General features: G+C 39.9%; 1 protein-coding gene across 1 annotated transcript in view; it reads right to left on the bottom strand.

Annotated features, from left to right (window-relative positions):
- The window catches only part of VWA8 (von Willebrand factor A domain containing 8), a 299,559-nt gene that overhangs the window by 234,682 nt on the left and 42,253 nt on the right, over nucleotides 1–22,624 (bottom strand). The window contains exons 5-12 of the mRNA XM_033104113.1: nucleotides 19,855–20,022; nucleotides 14,321–14,485; nucleotides 13,907–13,956; nucleotides 12,977–13,085; nucleotides 10,830–10,934; nucleotides 2,342–2,473; nucleotides 314–448; nucleotides 147–224 (exon numbers count right to left, since the gene is read on the bottom strand). Coding sequence (XP_032960004.1) covers nucleotides 147–224; nucleotides 314–448; nucleotides 2,342–2,473; nucleotides 10,830–10,934; nucleotides 12,977–13,085; nucleotides 13,907–13,956; nucleotides 14,321–14,485; nucleotides 19,855–20,022 — 942 coding nt within the window. The remainder of the gene's footprint in view (nucleotides 1–146; nucleotides 225–313; nucleotides 449–2,341; nucleotides 2,474–10,829; nucleotides 10,935–12,976; nucleotides 13,086–13,906; nucleotides 13,957–14,320; nucleotides 14,486–19,854; nucleotides 20,023–22,624) is intronic.

Raw genomic sequence — 22,624 nt, 5'->3', positions numbered from 1 at the left:
TGTAACTGCATTCGAATTTGATTGCTATTTTAGTTATAGATCGACATCAAAACTAACAGGTCATAAGTTAAGGGAAAATACCTACACATTGTACTGATGGTCCAAACGTATATGCTTATAGTTTATAATAAAAATGAACACTATACCTGATAGAGCATGATAGGTTCTATGTTGTATCCTAAGGTGTCTGCAAAGTTCTTAGCGATGACCGTTTTCCCACAACCCTACAAACAGAAACACAATCACTTAAGGGATAAGTCAAAACAACCAAAAGTCGGGAAACAGAGCTTTGCAGCGAGGCTGCCATTCTTACTTTTCCTCCAATTAAACATATGTCCTTAACCATGTGAGACTGCATCATTTCAGCCAGTAGTTGTTTGTGGCTTAAAGTTTGTATAAAACGTTCCGATGCATGAGGCTGATTGAAGGGCCTAGTCCCAGCTGGTACCTGTAATTAAAGAGAGTAAATATAATATGCATGTTTTTCCCCAAAATTTTAGTAAATGAAAGCACATAACTGCCATTTAATTCAATGCTTAATTCAATTCTGTACTGCTTTTGTGTTTCAATAGAGCAACTGTTTTTTCATTCATAGACCTGATGACCATCATCAATCGTCCAAATCAATCACCCCTCTAAAATTAAAGCCCCATGCTACCAGACAGTTTCACAGGAATCATGTCATTTTTATGCCATTTATATTTATGCCATTTATATTATGCCATTTTATTTATAACTTATCATGACAATATCACTAGCTGAGAATGAAAGTTTTTGTCCAAATTCCAGTTGTAAGTCCAGAATTTAAAGTCAGTCCACTGGGATGCTCCAAAGTCACCAATGACCTGCTGATTTTTAAAATCTATGGCCACAGATCCTTTCCCACTCTTATTTTAGATTACCGCTCTTAAAATCTCTCCTCCCTTTCTTCAGACCTACTTCTTTCATTTCCTGTCTCCTCCGTATTAGTCTTCTGGGGACCCTATCAGGAGAGGATTCCCGGACCCTGCTGAGGACCTGATCATGCTATCCACAATATGAACCCTAGAGAATTGGAAATAATTGGAAATTTGGAAGTGACGAGATCAGATTGGCGATGAGGAAAGATCATCCCGGTGGTACCAAGGCAGGCTAACTGGGCACGACTGGAGGCAACGAAGCTAGAAGGCTATTACCAAAAGGAAGGAAATAACAAATTTGCTCAAACCTCATGCCTTTGGACATACTGCTTAAACTGCCTGAAATGTCCTATCATCTTTCCACTCCTGGGCCACTAGACAACTCCTATGTCCCATTTCAAGACTTATTAGCTCAAGCCCCAGCTCCTCTCTGAAACTTTCTCTACTCCTGACTCCTGCCATATCCCCACAGCCATTCATCCCACTGCAGTCCTTCCGTAGCTGCAGACCACCTGCTCGGTGAGGTCGTTCTTCTGAAGGAGACCCAAGAGCGTACTGAAAAATTATCGTGTCTAGAAGTCCCAACTGTGACATTTCCTAGCTAGTGACCCGGGGTGAATCGACTATCCTCTTTACATCCATTTTCAAATCTGTAAACTAGAGATATTAAAACTTATCTCCAGGGTTATTGGGGGATTTAATGGCATAACATATGCAAAGAGACAAACACAGTGACTAGTAAATCTTAATACAGAGCCTGACTCACAGGAACATAATCAACATTCAGTTTCATGAGTGAATAAATACAGTAACATGAACAAGTATTAATAACATCACACAAAAACACACCAAAAAGTCTATAATTAAAGTTCGGTCTGTCACAACATAAGAAGGCAAGACTTTTCTATCCTACATTCACTTATTTATGTCGGGTTTTTTCAAGCTGTGTTTCCTACTTATAGTTTCTCATAGCCTCTTGGGGTTCTTACAGAAAGGGTTAAAAGAAAGGGGGGTCCACCAAGCAGATGGAGCTCTGGGATCGAATTATCGTTCCCCTCCTTGAAAAACTGTTCAACTCAAACAGCTCCTCTTTCAACTGGTACATGTAGCTAAGATTTTATTTGAAAAGAGTGTTCCCTAACTGCTAAAATATGTTTGAAAACACTGACTATTTCTTACCAAGGACTCGAAAAACAAAACGCTTTCATCGGTCAACACTTGATCTGATTTTCTCAGAGATCAACTTCGGTTTTGGTAAAAGGTTGTTTCTCCTGAACTTTTTCAGTTTAAAACATATATGACTCTGCATACACAGATACAGATACACAGATATGATGCTATAGAGCCAAGGAACACTTATAAGGGGATCATACACCCCATTTATGTCATAAAAATGGGCAGAATAAGGCACATGTTAGAAAGTATAAACCTTGGCTCATTACCTTAAAGGTCACCTCTTTGTCTGCAACGTGGACGGTCACAGACGCCTGGGAGATGTGGTTTTCAGTCATCCTCTCCACTCTGACAATCTCTGTAGGAAGCACAGAGCTTCTGGAATCTTGGAGTTCAAAGCGCTGCAAAATTACAGGAAAATCATGTAATTTACTTTTCCTTTTAGTAGCAACGTTGGATATCTGGAAGATTCCATATTAATTAGAACTGAAATTCATTCTACGTTATAAGGGAAGAGGTAAAAAAGTTAATGAAAAAAATTAATGAGAATTTTTCCTATTTTTATAAATACCATTATACTTATGCCAGTTACTACAAGTGATATGAAAATAGTCCTTAAAATTTATTAAATGACAGGAAACGGAATCATTAAATTCATGACCTAGTCGAATTTCGCAGCCTACATTTCTTGATTATCATAAGTTCCAGTTCTTTAAAAAGGGATGTTGAAACTCTTAAAAACCTGCTAAAGTAAAACAAGGCCCATATCAGTTGATTTTTTTTCAATCAATTGAAGTTAACATGTTGCGTTAAATTCATGAAACCAGAACTTCTTGTACACTGTTCTGTTGTTTGTGTGAGTGGTTAGCCTAACCGATTACTATCAATCTTCCACAGGATCTAGTACAGTGTCTTTCTAGTATGGGGTCTCAATACTTGTCAAACTATTGAGAACACCGATTCTTTCTCCAGGTGGGCCAATCATCAATGTCCTAACGCTTGGTCATACCCCCTGACACCTGATATTTATGTAAAAAAAATGCACAGAGAAAACACCAGTAAGTGTATGAAAAATGAGAATACTCATTGAGAATTAATTAAATTCTATGGCCTACATAGCAGCATGTTTGATGTGAAAAGTTAATTCATTTTCAGTATTAAGCAGGCAGAAATAACCCCACAAATCCAACCACAGAACATTCTCTCTATAGGAAGAGCTGAACCTCAATGAAAGAACAGATCACCACTTATTCAACACAATGACACAACCCCAGAAAACAGATTTTTGAAAAGAAAATTATCTTCAACCTCAACAGTCAAAACACAACAGCCCGGTTCAAGTTCTTCATTTTGGTGTCATAAGTACTCGACTATCACTCATTTCTTTCCCCAAACCTAAGAAAAGTTATCTATTTGTGCTACTATTAAAAAAAGTTTTGTACTTTACACATTTTATATATGTAAATTTCCATAGTATCACAGAATTTGGTAGGGATTGCTTCCATGTTGTAGATAAATAACAATTATTGACACTTTAATTACATGCAGGGGAAGAAAGCTACAATAATGTCCATCTCACTTCATATAGGATTCACGTCAGAGCACTTATATTGCAGAAATGAACACTAATGCCTTGAACCATTTGCTATACTGGTTATGTCCTTATAAATAATTCAAGCTAAAATATTTCAGTAGAATAAAAATAGTAGGGTAGATACACTAAAATAGTAAAAGAACTCAAGTTGCAAGGTGAATTACCATTGGCGACATAGGAAATTAGAGGACTATTAGTCAACACTGAACACTCGGGTCTTGATCTTCCTCCCCTGTTCTCCACCTCCAACTTCATCGTTTCAGGCGCTCAGTCCAGAAAGCTTAAAATCAACCTTGACTCTCAACCTACTTCCAATCCTTTAGCAGATCATATTGATTCTACCTTCAAAAGTAGGCCCACTTCTTACCGAGCTCACAGCTGGTCAAAGTCACCATCTTTCAACTAAATCACTACAACCTACAACTGGGTTTTCCCTGATTTCGCCCTCTCTCTCCAGTCTCCTCACAACTCAGCAACCAGAGTGAGCCACTAAAATGTTCAGTCATGTGAGACATTCCTCTGCTACTGTACACCTTCTAATGACAGTCCCTCTCATTCAGACTGAAGGCAGAAGTCCTTTCAGTGGCCTATAAAGCCCCACGTGACCTACCCTCCTTTACCTTCTGACCTCGTCTCCTCCTCCTCTTCTCCATTCACTCTGTCCCCTCACACGGTCCTCCACTGTTCATAGGATACACCAGGTGTGCCCCGGCCTCAGGCTTCGTACACTGGTTATTCTCTCTGCCTCCAACGCTTTCCTCCACAGCACTCACTCTCCCTCCTTCAGATCTTAAATGTCATCTTCTCCATGAGGGCGTCCATTCCTCAGCTGACATACTAGATTTTACTGATGACTTTACTTATTTACTTCCTTTATTGATTGACTGTGACCCTTCACTAAAAAATAAGCTCAGTGAAGGGAGAGAATTTTGTCTATTTGAGTACTCCTTCATCTCCAGCCTTGCTAAATGGCTGGATGGAAGAAGAGATGGAATGAATAACTTTTTTGAATGAATAATCTAAAAATCTTCTTTCAACAAGACATCTCTGCAACATCTGAAACTTGCTATTCCTTTCCTCTTAAAACAGTCTCTCGCCATGCTTGCAAGAATATTCTGTGCTGTTCTTCTCTGACTGCTCTTCCTCTGCCTAATTTGAAGGTTCTTTGCCCACCGCCCCATCCTTAAATGTTGGTGTTTCCAGGGTTCAGTCTTCAGGCACCATTTCTTCTCACTGTATATGCTCCTCTTGGAGCATTCATCACCATGAATTCACCTAACACCCATATATTACTGACTCCCAAGTATTTTGATATTACAGACAAATACTTGGGAGTCAGTAATATAGTCCGATGCATATTTTTAAGTCTTCTAGACAAACCCATTTGAGAACCTCAAATTTAAAAAGACCCCACTGTTTTGAACTATTTAGCCCCCACCCAAATGTGCTCCTTTTCTCTGCTTTCTTATGTCAATTAATTCCATCTCTCTCTACTCAGTTGTCCAAGCTAGAATTCGTGGACATTCCAGATTCCTCACCTTCTCGCACAGCCCCCAACCCATACTATACTTTATCAGTTAGTAAGGTCTATCACCCGACCGCTGAAACATTTCTCAGATCCATTCAATCTCTATTTCACAGACCTGATTCAGCTGTCTAATACTTGGAGTAGAGTTATTCATCACTATGCTGTATGTACTACTGTAACATCATTACATTAAAATAGGTTTTCATTTGCACATGGGCTGCTCCAACCAGACCGTAAGTTCCTCGAGAACAGAGATCACATCATATCCATTTCTGTATCCCCAGATTTCCATATGCACATCATTTGCCAAATAACGAGTACTCAATTAATATCTGTTGAACTGAAATGAAAACAGTAAATGCAACATCCTTCCAAGTTTCTAAGCCAAGACTATAGTTCATTTTATATTATCAGTGGATAAATGGCAGCACAGCCTTTCAAGATCACCAACGGAACTTATTAATTTAACCACTGCTATAGAGTGCTACCTAAGAGGGACCGGGAGCTAAGATATTGTACCAGAGGCCTGATGCACTCATCTTGCTGTCACACAGCAGCACGCCTGTCTGTCCCCTCGTACCTACCCCTAAAAAGAAAGAAGAGTCTGTGAGACTATTCCTTTCAGGGACTTTGCTTCACCTTTATGCCATCTCCTTGTTTGACCCCAAAGGATGGCTGGCTAGCCAAGGACGGGCAAGATTCCTCAAGAAAGGAACGACCTAAGACAGGCACAGTCGTGTGGGGACCACCAGGAGAATTCACAGGGTTGACAGAGGTGGGCACAGCCCCCACCTTCCCCCGTCTAAGGAGAGCTTCTGCCTCTGTGGCTGTATTCCTTCCCACAACCTGCTTGGGATGTGATAACATCAGTTCTCCATCTCAGTAAGTTTTCAACATGAAGGTTTTGTCCCCTGGGGAGGGACAAACAATAATTATTTACACATCATGGGACTTTCGACAGGCAAGGGTGATTGGTTTGAACCAGTTTTCTGGTATGGTGTATGAGACTCACAGACGTAGTAAGAACAATGCTACTTCCTTGTATGTGCCTCAATAAAAGCCACAAGGTGGCCCGATTCGGGGCTCTCAGTCCTGTGAGGCTGTGAGACCCTTGACCCTGTTTCAAAACTTTCTTGATTTCTGTTTCTTTCTTAACCCTTCGCCGCCCCTTCTCGTTGTCTCACTGCCCGTGTTGCGCTGGACGCGACATCATCCCACCCTGTGACAAACACCGTTCTCAAAGTATAGCAGATTCAGCATGAGAGTGTTTTGAACATCCTTAACGAAAAGCTGGAAGTGATTCTGTGACTACAGAAATACGTTTTTAGAGTATGGACATCATAAGATGAGCACCACCTGGGGAATGAAAGACAGGCCGGCAATTTTTATAGTTTGTTTAGAAAAAAGAAAGTTGCTCTGAATTCTAGCTGACTGCCGTTTCAATAACAAGTTCTCCTTAAAGAATGGTCTAATGAAATGATCACAGCAAAATCCAAATGGGTAGCTAATTCAAATACAATTATCCATTAATTTCTATGACAATCTAGGTCAGAATACAATTATCATTGTCAAGGAAAAGCTATTGTATGTATATATGTACCTTCTTGGTTTGCTATAAAACATATTTCTATTCTTTAATTCAATACTTTTTCCATATTCAACAATATTGCCTTAATTTTTATCACTCTTAATTAAAAATTATTTGAGGATATAAAATTTCATGCATCTGAGAACATTAGCATGAGAAAAACAGAGAAACTTAAAAATAACAAACAGGCCACACAGACTGACCTAGAACCGATTACAAAGAATTATACCGGTCAGTAGACGATTTAATATTTAAGGAGAGAGATTTGATACACTAATTTGGTTGTATGCATCAGCGTGTAATAATCTCACAAAATTAACGTTCTTCATTAGGTTCTGACGAATGAATTTAAGCCCTCTGCTCCCCAACTATCTCCTAGAGAATTGGAAAAAGAAATACTGTTCCTTAACTAGCTCTTCACATAATGAAGGCAAAAAAAGACAATCACCTTTTCTTCTCTTATCTAAGTAATATCATTCCCTTTCTCCTTTTTTTTTTAACTCTACAATCAAATTTGAAATAATCTGTTTGTGATATGAACCTTCAATCCTTTTTCTATGTTCCCCTTAATTATAAAGGTCAAAATAAAGGTCAAATGAAATGATGCAACACTAGCTACTATCTTTAGAAAACTCAACTCGTAAAAGGAATTCTTTAACTTGCTCTAATTTGTATAACTAGGTTTGAAATTAGAGACCAGGAACACTTCAAAGTAGGTTTGTGTTTTTGAGTTGTTGGGTTTTTTTTTGGAAAAAATAAAGACCTCTGTTTATAACTGATTTATCTGGGCACTGAATATCTTCTCAGTTATGTCATGAAAAAGTCGACATTGCTCATTTTATCAGAACTTCCTGTGACATTTGCTTCCTCCCTATTTATCCTTGTTCCCAAGGCATAGGCATCATGCTAACGGACATCGAGAGAGCTCGTCTGAAATCACAGCCTTTTTCCTTAAACTCGAGGGGCTCTCTATTTTGATGACCAATGCCAACTGAGCTCAGATGGTGATGAAATCAAAGATGACTTCCGGTTTTCTTTTTTTCAGCGCCTGGAATAAAATTTAAAGTGAACTATATAGTCATGGTAGTTTCCTGACTCCTTGAGCCTATGAGTTAATTTCCCCATTTCCAAATGGTTCTTCGTTATCCCCTTAACATTTTTTTTTTTAATTAAAGTTTATTGGGATGACAATGGCTAGTAAAGTTACATAGGTTTCAGGTGTACAATTCTGTATCACATCATCTATATCTCACACTGTGTGTTCTCCTTCCATCAGCATATTATTTGACCCCGCTTACCCCACGATATTTTTCCACCTTCTCTTCCTCCCTCTCTCCTCTTTTCCTCACCCCCACTCTCTCTCACAAGCAGACTTCTTTCTTCTCCTTCATCAGTGCCTGCTATTTCACTGTCCCCAGCTCTGCTTCCATTTTCTGCTGTCGCTTCTACTTTCCTTTGACTCTTTATTGACCATTATTTTCCCCTTGTTCTTTATGCTTTTCTTTTAGATTCTGTCCCTAACTACGCTTCTCAGCATTTATGAGGAACAGCTTTTTATTACTTTAATTTGATTACTATTATTATTACTATTCACATCACCAATCAGCAAAAAGATTGTGTCTTTGGCTAACTGACATATGAAAAAAGAAAATCCCACTGAAGTAACTAGAATCTGTTCCACTCTTCTGAGCTCCCAGAGACCCTGTGCAGATTGGGGATAAAGGAGAAAAAGCCATCATTCTGTGTGCTAAAGGTTATCAAGTTCTGGCCTCCAGAAAACAAAGTGTCTATACATGTGGCCACAACAGCTGGGTGTACATGTGCTACCGACGCCTCAGAAATCTGCACCTTGAGCCAAAGTGTGAAAGAGAAACAAAAACTGTCTTTTATAAAAAGGAATTAATTTGGGTGGGTCAGTATCTCAGCCAAGGGTCAGCACTACACCATATAGTGTAACTGGCCCTTTAGAAATCACTACCATTAACTACACAGAGAGGAAATTATGCCATGTGTATTTTAAAAGAAAACAGTGGAAAACAGTGCTCTGTGTATTATAAACCACTTATGACAAAAGTGAGAGCTTCATTACTTTAAATGATAGCTCTATAGCAATTTCCATGTTTTTATATAAAATGCTTGCTTTTCATTTAAGTTATAGGCAGATAACTCTTAACTTAATGTTATAGTAGATATTTGCTTTTAATTTCTTATTTTGAAATAAGTTATACTGGATATTCATTAACTTCTTAAAATTTTGTATCTTGAAGTAATTTCAAACTTGTAAGAAAGTTGCAGGACACGGCTGTATAAAGAACTTTTATTTTGCCTTTACACAGATTTCAGTGGTAAATGTTTTAGCACATTTGTTCCTTTCTCCTTCCACCACCACCCCCGCCACAGACACACACACACACACACACACACACACACACACACAATCACTGGTCTTTTCTGAACCATTGGAGACTAAGCTGCAGATGTGATGCCCCATCGCTCCTAAACAGTCCAGTTCATATTTCCTGAGAACAAGAATTCAAGCCAATGTAATCACCGCATCTGCTTTGCTTTCAAATCAAGAGAACAACCGAATAGAACACTGCTATCCAGCCACAGACCCTTTTTAAATTCATCCAACTGAACCAACAATGTCACTTTTCCAATCTGATCCAGGACCCAATGCAGGAACACACTGCATTTAGCTGTCATATCGCTAGTCTCTTTCAATCTGAAACAGTTTTTCTGTTTTTCATGGCTGGACAGTTTCAAGGAATACAGGCCTTTCAACTTAAGTCTATATAATATTTCATCATGGCCAAATTCACACCATGAATTCTTAGCCAGAAATCCCAACAAATGATGCTGAGTGTTCTTACACAACACTCGGAGGCATGTGATGTGCTCTCATCCCACCTGGTCAAGGTGACGTTTACTATAAAAATACAATCTTCCTGTTTTGTAGTCAATCAAGAATTTGAGGGAGGGGGGTGGTATTCTTAGATTATGCCAATATCCTGTTCCTCATAGAAGCTCCACTAGCTTTACCATCCTTTGATGACTCCTGCCTAAATCAACCACCACTCTGATGGTTGCCAAATGATGATCTTTCTATTTATATAACTCCTCTGCTTTTATTAGTAAGTATTCTACGAGGAGAAGCTTTCCCTTCTCGCCCACGTATTTATCCCTTCATTTATATCAGTGTGAACTCATGGACTCCTATTTTATTCAATGGGTTATCACCAATTACTACCATTACTTATTTTGATACTAAAATTGTCTCGGATTTTGGTGGGGGGCAGCTACTCCAAGCTGGCTCCTCTATCACTCTGACAATGCCAGCATCATTTGTTACACATTTCCTTACTTTCACGCATAATAAGATGGTCCAGACTCATCGTATACATTCCCTGTCCGAAACCCTCAATCAGCCCTACTTCCAAGGAGTCCTGCTTCCTTTTGGGGAAATATGATATTTAGAAGCCAATGCCTCAGCACATGGTAGGATCATTGCCAACGGAGTGTCAGCGCTTTCAGGCCCTCTCAGGGGATGGATCTAGAAAATCCACACGTACATATACACTACCGATATCTATTACTATATCTATCTACTTAATGTATATTGAAAACAATGAGTTCATACCGATTTCTCCAATTCCAATGTAATATCTGAGTCCTTTCATTCATCCCCCCTTTCTATGTTTATACATTCCTTCTCCAGCAGTGAGAAATGCAGCTCTTATTCGCCTTAATATATTCACTCGTTTGCTCAATTTATTTACTTATTTGCTCAATGTAACCAATCCCTGAATCAAACCAACCACCTTTGTACTAGCTTACTCCATCATTGGCAGGCCCATTCCTTCTCTTTTCCTGAAAGAGAAGGAAAAGCAAGGGAAGGCAAGGGAAAGGAAGAAAGATGGAGAGAGAAAAGTAGGAAAGGAGGAAGGGAGGGATGGGAAAAAGGAAAGGGGCAAGAAGGGAAAATGGGGAGGGGGAAGGAAAAGAAGGGGAGAGAAGGGCAGGGGAGGAAGTGAAGCAGATACTTACCTTTAAAACACCTTCCACAGCCAACTTCCCTTCATGTCCTAGTAAAAGGGTGTACGGGTAAAGCCAGTGGATTGCATGTTTGATCGACATCATAGGAAAGGAATCCTATTTAGGAGCAAAAACATATGGGAATGAGGAACATCTAAAATAAATCACAGAAAATTTACCTGAAATATACATACAACACTGCAATTGCCTTATAAACAATAACCAATACATTACTCATATTTCCCGGAAGTCTGCATAAGCAAGTATTCATTGTTTCCTCTTCTCTTCCTGTTCCACACCCTTTCCCGTGGTAAACTCACCCACTCCCATCTTTCCGTCACCACCTATGTGCTGATGGCTTCTATGTTTCTATCTCTAGTCCTGACCTCTTTCTTGACCTCTAGACTTGAACTCTCAATTGCACATTAGACGGGACTGCATGCATATGCCACAGACCCCACTCAGCATGTCTGAAACTACATGTCTGACCTCCTCTCCCTACCCTACTTTCCCAAAGTACCTTCTCCGTCATCTTTATTTCTAATCTGAGTTAATCTCATCCACATCCACCTAGCTTCAAAGTTATAACCGCAAACGTAGAAAGTCTTCATTATCCGCTAATCCTTCCCCCCAAATCACATTGCTTTCCGAATTCCATTTACCCTACTTTGACAAGTCTACTAACAGGGACAATTAGGGAAATTTCAGAATGGTCTTCCTATTAGATGATACAGAATTACAGTTCATATGCTGAGGGCTGTGATAATGGTGTTTGGTTACATAGGAGAATGTCCTAATTCTGAGAAGTTACAGACTGAAGTAGGTATTTAAGAATATTAACTGCCATGTACTTTTCAAATGATTCGGGGAAAAAAGAGAGCAAGCCAATATGGCAATATGTGAACCACTGGTGATTCTAGCTGAAGGAATCGTGGACGTTCATTTTACTATTTTTGAACTTTTCTTTAGATTTGACAATCGTCCAAGTAAAAAGTTCTGAGTGAAAACAAAAAGAACGGAAAGTAAACAATATGGTAAGCCGGGGAAGACAAGCTGTTTTAGCGGGATAGAACAGTGGGAGCAATACGCCGGAAACCTAACTTACTGATTCTCAGGAAACATCACATAAATGGCAACAAGAGTGTGAAAATAAGTCTCACCTACGTGGTAGGATGGGTGCCTGGGACCGTGCTCCTGGCAGAGTCGCCCACTGACTACCCTCGCCACCCCCACACACTCCCCATGCAGCCAGGCTCTTCCATCGCTCCTCAACTGCCCACAGAGGTACCTGCTTCCAGCAAAAATCTGATCGCTACACACCTCACCTACTTCACATCTGGGGGGCCACTTTCCTTCACAGAGTAAAACCCAGACAAGCTCACTCACCATGCAACACACGTCACACTAAGGTTCTAACCTCTCTCTTCGCTACACATGCTACACATGCTTGCTCTGGTGACGCAGCTTCTTACATTCTCCAAACAGACCAGGCCCTTTTGTGACTCAACACCTTTGGACGTGCTGCTCCCTCTACCAGGAGGGCCTTTCCCCCACTCCAGACTCTACTCTCATGACCTTTGTGAAACTGTAGCGACAATGTCAGTGCCCCACCAAACCCCCTCACGTCCAATTCTATCTCTTCTGTGCCTCCAGCTTTCCCTTCCAACAGCCGGCTGCTGCGTGTTTTCTTCAGTCTTTTGAAACTGCCCTTGAGCTTCGCTCACAGGCCAGGAGAACAACGAGTGCCTGGGGATTTGTGTCCACCAGGATGACCATTAATTGGTGACTGATGACGCTGGGTTGTGAAAGCCCCAGCTCCCTGCCTCAGGCTGGGGCAAGTCTGAGGCACAACTGACTCTACAGCTTCCCTCCGCCGGAGAGAGAGGGCTGACGTCCTTCCCTCTGTGGAATGCTTACCTGAGTTGCGTATCTACCTTCCCCCCTCTAATGCTGCAGGCTTTTTAAGGGCTCAGAACACGCCACTGGTCTCTGTATAGTTGGCTGCACTGTACAACAAGTTCGTACAATATTTACAGGTCTTACAATATTTACAGAATACTATGACAAAGCAAACTGAAGTGATTAATCTCTAAGGATTAACTTTTAAATTTCCTTTGCCACATTTGGATACACCAGTCATTAATTTATCTTTTACATACCAGGATTTGAACGGCAGCTGGTAAACTATCTAAAGGAAAATCTGGAAGCCCCAGTGTAGAAGATTCTTGGGAACAGAGAGTGGTGGCAAAGGACAAAAGCTGAGAAACTCTAGGGGAAAACAATAAGTGGTATTACATTTTATTCTAATAGTTCTAATATATAAAGTGTACAAATCTATTAACACAAATAGCTGAGCCAATTTAATTAATCTGAAAAGATGACACCTACCATTAAATTCCTAAAGAACAACAGCTCCAATTACAATATTCCATAAAACTGAGAGGTTGATTAGATACACAGATATGTTTCTTAAATCCATCACTCTGTATAGTGAGGTTTTCCACAACCTGGCCCTGCCAGCCTCACTTCCCATCTTTCTCAATCTAAACCTAAACTCTACCACCAGGAGCTTTTTACAGCCTCAAGAATGAACATACACTCTCATATCCCACGCCGTAAAAAAAAAAAAAAAACAGAAAAAAAATTCTTAAAATTCCATAATTCCATTCTCTATCTGGCAGAACCCTACTCATTCTTTAGGACCCATCTCACATACGAATGCCTTTATGAACCCTTCTGAAGTCCCAACCACAACAGCCCCCAATACTTTGAAATTATGGCCCTTACTATATATTATGTTAAAGTATTCAAACATCTTTAAACTCTACTAGACCTTGAGTTTTTTGCCAGCAAAGATCAAATCTTTATCATCATTTATAGCTTTATCACCTCCTTATCATTTTTATCATCAGCACTTACCCTAACTACTGAAAAATTCTTCTAAGAATAGTTATTGAATGAATGAATTAATTAATCAATCAATCAATCAATCAATCAATCAATCAATCAATGAGTGGGCAAAACAAAATCAATGTTAAGTGTCCAGATATTTATACAAAAATATATAAATGTATAGCTTAAGTACTTACTTCTCAGAAGAAACATTGGGTCCAACTGAATATAACAATTTAAGTTGGTCCTAAAATAACATAGAAACATAAAATCAATTAATAGAGAATGTAACAGATTAAAAGCAAATGTTTTATAGACAAATCCAACCTTTTCATTAAGCAGACACTAAGTAATTAATAACAAAAAATAATTTCTTGATACGTGTCATTTTCTTAAAAAAAAAATGTAGCCTTTTTTAAAACTGTCAGACAAATAATACCACAATAATTTTTCTTCCGCATTTCCTGAGATTTTCTTCATCCTATATCCCTTTTTCTTTCCATTAATTACTGAGGGGGACAGCTACAAACACAGTAACATTTTTATAGTAATTGAATTTATTATAAATAGAAAAACTGTTTAAAAAATAAGTTATCCTTGTTCCTACTGACCTTGAAGGGTAGATAATAAATATCTCTGGCTTGAAATCGGGAACGGAGAGGGGGGTCTAACGGATTCCCAGAGTACCTAGGCACTGGCAAGCCCAAGGCAATCACCCGGAAATTTTCACTAACTCGAACAATCTTCCAAGCATCCATTTCTGATTTGGTATGATCCTAAAAGAGTACAAGATCAAAAATTATGGCATGGATATTTTGATGTTTGCCAGACAGGAGTGGGGTTGAGAGGGTGCGTGAAAAACGGGAAGGGATTACGAAGTACAAATTGGTTGTTACAAATTAGTTATGAGGATGTAGGGTATAGCATAAGAATATAGTCAATAATAGTGTAATAACTATGTATGGTGCTAGATGGGTACTAGATTTGTTGGGGTGATAGATGGGTGGGGTTTGGGGCAGAGTGATAAAAGGTGAATGGATTAAGAAGTACAAATTGGTAGTTACAAAATAGTCGTGGGGATGTAAAGTAAAGCATAAAGAATACAGTCAATAATATGTTAATAGCTATGTCTAGTGCCAGGTGGGTATCAGACTAGTCAGGGGGATCACTTCTTATATAAATGTCTAACCACTATACTGTACATCTGAAATTAATAAAAAATAATATTGAATGTCAACTGCAATTGAAAAACTACAAAAAGGGGGGAAGTTATGAAAGGGAATAAGAGGTCCAAATTTCCAGGTATAAAACAAAAAAGTCATAGGGATGGAATGTACAACATAGGAAATGTAGTCCATGATATTGTGACAGTATTGTACAGTGTCAGATGGTTGCTGGGTTTATCATGGTGATCACTTCTTTAGGTATATAAATGTTGAACAACTATGGTATATACCTGAAATTGATATAATGTTATATATGTTAGCTATATTTTTTAATAAAAATCTTTTATAAAATTACAGCATGAATGATACAGACTACAAGTGCAAGCGCTGCCAGGCTAAGGAATTTAGGCTCTGACTGCTCAGTAAACTGTACCTGAGAATACTCTCAAAGTCTAAAAGTCAAAGATGGGAGCAAAGTGAGACAGGGCTCAGGGTGCCGGGAAGGCTCACGACGAGAAAACTGGTATTAACGGAGGAGCATCTTCCGTAACAAGGGACAAAGGAGGGGTGGGCAGGGCTCTAAGTCCTGCTCTGTGACACAGAGCACCAGCGTCAGGAGGGCTAGGGAAATACGCTGGCTCAGAGCAGAGGATGGAAAAGGTGGTCCTGGAGGGCAGAGCACCGGCAGAGCAGAGCAGAGCCCGCCTGGACCTTAAACAGGTTACTGTGCTGATGGGGATATTTCTACCAAGGCATATGAACAGTAATAACTAACATGTATTGAAAACTTACTACATGGTAAGCACTTGCCGTGAATTTTTCTCACTTAACATTCACCAGAATCCAAACAGACATTTAGTTCCTTTTCACAAGTGAACAAACCGATGTTCAAAGGAGTTACATACTTGCCCACGGCCCTGCGACGGGTGGATGGCGGGACTGAGACTGGAGTCAATACAGGTTTGGGAGGCATAAGTGCTGGCTGCAAACTCTCACTAAAGTGACCGAGAGATTGTTACGTTATTATACCCTCTGAGCCTCAGTTTTCTCATCTATAAAGTGGGAGCAGTATCACCAACATTACTATGGCTGCTACGAAAACTAAGTGTGATCAAACCTTACATTTTTTCCCCACATTTTAATCTGAAGAAATTTTATGTTTCAAAGCAAAATTGCAATCTGTTGTATCCATTTTAGAATTTAATCTCAGTAACTATTATATTCATACATTTGTGGTGAGTTTAAAAAAGATAATTATGTTCATATTCGTCTTGTTAGAAATCCAACATAGAAAAATGGAACATTAATGTTTTTATTGTGAGTCCAATCACTGGAAGATTTGTCCTCATTTCATCTGTTTTTAGTGTCATGCATGGCATTACCTTCTATGTAAATGTACCAATGAATAAATGTCTAGTGAACAGTCAAAAAAAAAAAAAACTAAGTGTGATCATATATGTGAAAGCAACTGGTCCATCGCAGGCGCCTGTTAAATGCCTTTCCTCCCATCTCTGCCTGAGCTCATCAGTGGTTGTTCACTGTCCAGGGAAGAATCCACAGAACTGACACAGTTTATGTGAATGCGCACATTCTGAGAGACAGCTCCTCAGCTTTCAGCAGATCTGCAGAGCACATGGCCCCCAGGACAGGGCCACAACTCCTTCCATGACACTCAGGTCCTTTCGTGGCCAGATTCAGTCTGCTTCTCCCAGTCTCAGCAACCAGTGCACACCATCCCCTCAGCTGCCTTCCCTGCCTCTGTGCTCCAGCCCACGTCACAACTGGGGCTCTCCAGACACATCACGGTCGTTCACCAACCCTTCTCACTTTGCACAGCGTAAATGCAGGTATCATTCAAAGCTCAGTACCAACAATACCATCACTAAAATGGGCCCCTCCCTCCACCGGAACCACTTCTATAGCCTCCACTGCGTCCTGTACAAGCTTCAGTCATTATACGTTTGTGCACTGACTTCTGTACATGACTGTCTCATGTTGGATGCAAACTCTTGAAAGGACTTATTACCTCTAGCACATAATAGGACAAGTGTCTGGAGATTGAGTGAATGAAATAATTTAAAACAGTAACGACCAATTATTTCTAGCATAACCAAAATCATGGTCCTACATTGAATTAAAAGGACTGACACTGACACTATGTCACATGCACCAGGAAACAAGAATCTGGCTCTCACCCTGTCTGAGAAACCAAGACGACACTTTTCTAAGATCTGAATATTTCTGTTTTCCACTTATACGAAAATGATAATCAGAATATAAATAAAAATTTTACAAACCGATCGTATGTTTCCATAACAACAAAAGTCTACTATAATCACTTCCATGGAACCATTAACATTTTGAGATATTCAAATTTAGCATACGGAATCTAGCTAGAAATAAGAGAGGGTTTAATTAAGGTGCTGAAATCCTTTTATCATAGAAATTCTGTGGTTCTCATGAGACAGAGTCTATGAATACAGAAATTACATTTACCAATAAAAATTGTATATACTTATACTGATATTTACATTGGGAAAAGATGTAGTACATCCTTCCCACTTAATAATAATAAACACTCCGTGTATACTAAAACCCTTTGACCCTATCCAAATAGCATGTTCAATAACTGCACAGAATTCTACTAAACAAATAAAGAATATATCAAATTTCTTTTTAGAAAGTAACTCCTATACTTAAAAAAATGATTCCATAATCTCAGTATTCTTTTCCAAATCACTTACTAAAAGCGGCAAGTAACTACATAGGGGCAAATAATAGTTATTTTGTAATTCAAAAGTATCTAAAATGTTCTGTATAATAACTGCCTATTTTTTAAATAACAAATGTAAATTATTATTCTTATATTTATATTTATTTATATTATTTACAAAATATAAATTAACATTTAAAATAAGATTTTTAAAAAAAATGAGTGATAAAAAAGGCTGTCATGTCAACAAATTAATTGTAACAATAAGAACGATTGAATTTAACTTTTCTTACTGATTAAATCCTCAAGTATCCCCCTTCTAATTATATTAGTATGGTACCATCTTTATATAGATCCAAAAGAAAACAACTATACTGCACAATGAAAACACCATCTAGGATCCCCCATAAGCAGTAAAGAAACAGGGTACCAAAAGGGTTGCCAGATGGGCTTGCGAGACGAGACTCACACAGCAGGACTCCTGCCAGTCATGGAGCATCAGTTCAATCAGACCTGCTGGTGGTAGCATCTATCATTTAGCGCGTAGCGTGTTCTGGGCTTGTATTAGCTCCCTGGGAGCAGGATCAAGACGTTTATGACACAGATCCTGCTCTTGAGCAATCTGTAACCAACTCGGGGTAGTAAGAGTGGCACATATGAATGTCCACAGAACAGGTGCGAGAGGTACTCCCAGCGCTCCACTGCAGAGGCGGAGCCAGCCGTCCCTGGAGACTTGGTTAGCCAGAGGGATCCAGCGTGGGCAGCTGTTGCTGAACAGACAGGGTTGTCTCCTCGCCCTCTTGGGACATCACACGAGCCCCTTCTCCAAAGTCTTTGAGGAGTCCCACACTCCCTTGATGCTGCCTTCTTTACACGCACTTGTATCACAGAATTTAAAGATTTTATCGCCCTTACTCATTCATCCAACAAATACAGAGGGTGCCAAAAACAGTCTACACATTTTAAGAAAAGAAAAGCCTGTATTAAAATTGTAATACAATGAATGTGGCTAGCATTCATTTGATTAATGCCGTATTTTGAGTGCATGTCATACTACACATTGCTACCGTAATTCAACTCAACTTCGAAAAGTAACACATAGATAACATCTCTTAAAATGTGTACCGTTTTTTGACACCCCTGGTAGTTACTGAGCACCTACCAAGAGCCAGGCATTGCTCTAAGAGCTTGAGACAATATCAGTGACAAAAATCCCTTCCCTAGTGAAAGTTATAACCCAGTAAAGAGAAGCAGATGATGAACTAAAAACATAAGTAAGTAAATGGTGCAGGATGTTGTAAGACTTTATGGAAAAAAAACCAAAACGCGTAGATAAGGGAGTGTGGGGACAGAGGGCACATTACGATTCTAAATAGGAGGGTGAGGGCGGCTCCATTAATAACAATATTTGAGCAAAGACTTGAAGGAGGTACAGGAGTGAGCCAGACAGAGGTCTGGGAGAAACCACTCCAGAAGACAGAAGTACCTGTGAAAACCACCCATAAGGGAGAGAATGCCTATCCAGCATGTTTAAGGTACAGGAAAGAGAATTCTGGTAGCTAGAGTGGAGTATGAAAGGAGAGGGACAGAGGAGGTAAAGCCCCGGGGCAGTAGGGGCCCACATCATACAAGACGCTGTTCTACGGTGAGGACTTGGGAATTTATCCTGAGAAGAATAGGAAGTTGGTAGAGGGTTAGAGCAGAGGGATGACCTGCCTCGCACGTTTAAAAGCGACCAGTGACTACTGTGGGGCACGAAGGATGGAAGCAGGCGGTGTAGTGAGGAGGTTCTTACAGCTCTGGCATCAGATGCTGGTAGCTTGGACCATCAGGGTATCTTTGAAATATCTTACTTATTTCTGTCAATATCTACTAGGCTTTGAGCTTCCTGAGTCCAAGAACTGAACTTTTTTCAGCTTTGTATTCCCACGACTGTCTAGACGCCATTAGTAAATAGTTGTTGAGAGATAGAAAAAGGAAGATAGGAAAGGAGGAAGAAAGGGAAGAAGACTTGAAAGGAGACAAAAAGGAAAGAATAGCTATTAGATTGGCAAGAAAAAGTCAAAAAGCTTGGGCATTTTCTAATAAGGTCTGCAAATATGAGAAGAGCCTATAAAACTGCAAACTCATGACCTGACTTCAGCAGTTTGACACATATGGGCCACCTGCCGGTGTGTCCTCCTTCTGATAAAATCATGTCTTATAAAACAAATGGCACTACCCATAGCTCAGCAGCTAAGACAAACCACACAAATTCTTTTCTTACTTGGAGAAGTTTGTCGTAACGCTCGGCAGACATGAGGAAGCGTCCATCTTCAAGCTGCATCTCCCGATTTTCCAGCAAGTTGTTCAAAACCGGCAGGACATTCCTCTCCGCCTTTTCCAAGCCTTCCAAGATGAGCGTTCTGCCTTCTGTGGCTGCACGAACTGCACACTATTCCCAGGAAACAAAAGCAATTTGAGAAAATCAAAGACAGCAGTGCACAGCCCCCTGTTACTTGTAATGCAAATTATACTTGTGACTCTTATTATAAGGACCAGAAATCAGGAAAGTTGCGTCCCATATCCTGGTTTTGCTCTATCTGCCTATGTGAGCTTAGGCAAGTGATTTTCTCTCTTTTGGCCTGTTTGCCCATGTGTAAAATGAAGACATTGGAAGAAATGATCTCTAAGGTTCCTTTCAGCTGTAACATTTCCGATAAGGCCCAATGAAAAAGAAAACTAAGCGTTATCTTTGAATCGGTAACATAATTAAACGACGAAACAGATTCTTTAACTAGAAAAGAGAAATGATGATTACAATCTGTCCTATCTGCACCACAGCTTCTTGAGGGGATCACATCAGTGAGGTGAGAACGCATGGAGACTGTGACGTTTTAAGCAAGAGTCGCCATCAAAATGAGTTCAGGTTTATTGTAATGTTCATAGCTGCCAAGGTTACAAACTTACCAGAACAGAAAAAGGCTCAGGTTTTACACTGGCCTATTATAGACCGATTATAATGATAGTCCTATAAGAATTCCAAGTAAAGTTTAATAGAGAAAAACAGGAACTAAAGTAGGCCCCAAATGGTAAGAGACAGGAAAACTATAATACAAAAAAGTACTAACAATGTAAAACAAAACAAAACAAAAAACCTTTAACTGATAGATCCTAAACAAAAATAGAAAAGAACTACTTTTCAGTCAAAATCCTTGAAAATCTGATAAGGAAACACCCTCGGAGACGTTTCTCCCGCACATTCAGCAACAGGGAAAGGTCTAATGCTGCTATTAATAAATTTCCACTGTCAAACTCGCCTTAAAATTCTCCTTCTTTGGCCTCCATGTACTACACACTCTTGGAAAAACTGTTTCTCCTTTTCTGCCTGCCCAATTCCGGGCAGATGATGCCAGAATGACATCTCTAACCCACAGCTCTTCTTAGGCTACAAGGTCCGGCCTGAATAATCCTATTTGGTCACACAGTTCCAACCACCACCCGTATGCGAATGACTCCCAGAGCCGGAGCTCCCCCACGCGTGACCATGTAGTCCCATCACCTGGTGTCTCCAGCCAGACTCCATAAGCACCTCTGGCTCCCCTGTCCAACACTGAACGCATCTTACTTCCCTCTTGAAAATGGAACCATCATTCACCTGTGCCAGGATCTTCATTTCTATCTCACCTCCTACATGAACTTTATCGCCATGTCCTAATGATTTAATTTCCTTAGTATTTCTTGAACTCATCCGTTCTACCCCTCCGAAACTAGCCCTTTCTACTGAGAGCTTAGTGGCATCCCTCCCACCTGCTCCAAAATCTTCCTCCAGCAACTATACCATCTCTTATTTGCGTTCCCTCTCAAATTCCCTCTCTTCTACAAGCATGTCTGTACTTTAAGAAAACCTACAGTCTCCTGATACCCTTTTATCCTTCCCTTTATCTTCCAGCCTCTTGAAAAATAGTCCACAGAGGCACTGCCTCTAATAAACTTCCATTACCCTTACTGTACTGAAACCACTCACTTGAAAGCATGGAAACCCAAATTGCCCCAAATCAGGCTTTTTCTTGATGATGTTTCCTTTTCAACCCACTTCCCTTCATCCTCTCTTGTGCTTCATCGTCCGTCTTGGACATTACCCAAATTGCTTTTCCCCTTGTTTTCCACGGCCCTTCCTCTGCTCCTGTCTTCTAAAAAGCAACCAGTGCCCAGGGTCCTATCTTTAACCTTTCTCCTTCTTTTCTTAGCTATTTCACTGGCAAAGACGTAAGCGACTCTGACAAATCCTCATTCATTCATTAGGTACCCGTTACATGGCAGGCACTGTGTCATGTACGTTAAGGGCAACAAGAGATAAGACTTTCTCATTTTCTTGATTTCATTATTCTTGAGGACCGCGCCGTGTGACCCAAGCCTTTCTCCTGGGCTCCAGACTCACATTTCCAAATACCTTTTGAACATCTCCATATTGACTGATGTTCAGACTCAACATGCTTCATCAAATCAAGCTCATGACTTCCCTAAACCAGGCATTCATCCCGGTGTCTAGTTCAATTAAACTTTCATTGACTCTCCCATCACCTGGGACCCATTACTTCTGATTCCTCAAACAATATGTGTGTGTCCTGTAAACATCTCATGCATCCACCATGTCTTTCCACTCTCACTGCCCCCATCCCAGTGGCAGCCTTCATTCACTTCCTGCATTTTTACTAAAAGGGCTCATTGGAGCAGACACCAGTTCTCAATGTCTCCAGTCTCCAGCTGCCCTCAAGGTGATATTCCACTTGCTGGAAGTTAGGGACTGAATCATGGCATCTGCAAAGTCTATTTCAACAGTAATGTCCATAATGAGGTGAGTTATCTCCACTTTACTAAAAATCTTTTTTAAATCCTCCCAAGCTTTTTTCTTATTAATTCAGCATTGAATTATGTATTTTACACATAATTTAAAGTGGCAACGAGAATGGATGCTCTATAGTGTGACTGGATCCAAAGAGAAGAACATAAGAAGAGGGTTACAAAACTTATAACAGTAGTACAATTTCTTAGGG

Source organism: Rhinolophus ferrumequinum, chromosome 4 (genome assembly GCF_004115265.2).
Source record: "Rhinolophus ferrumequinum isolate MPI-CBG mRhiFer1 chromosome 4, mRhiFer1_v1.p, whole genome shotgun sequence".
Taxonomy (NCBI): domain Eukaryota; kingdom Metazoa; phylum Chordata; class Mammalia; order Chiroptera; family Rhinolophidae; genus Rhinolophus; species Rhinolophus ferrumequinum.
The sequence above is the reverse complement of the archived record's forward strand: the minus strand, read 5'-3'. Positions and strand labels throughout refer to the sequence as shown.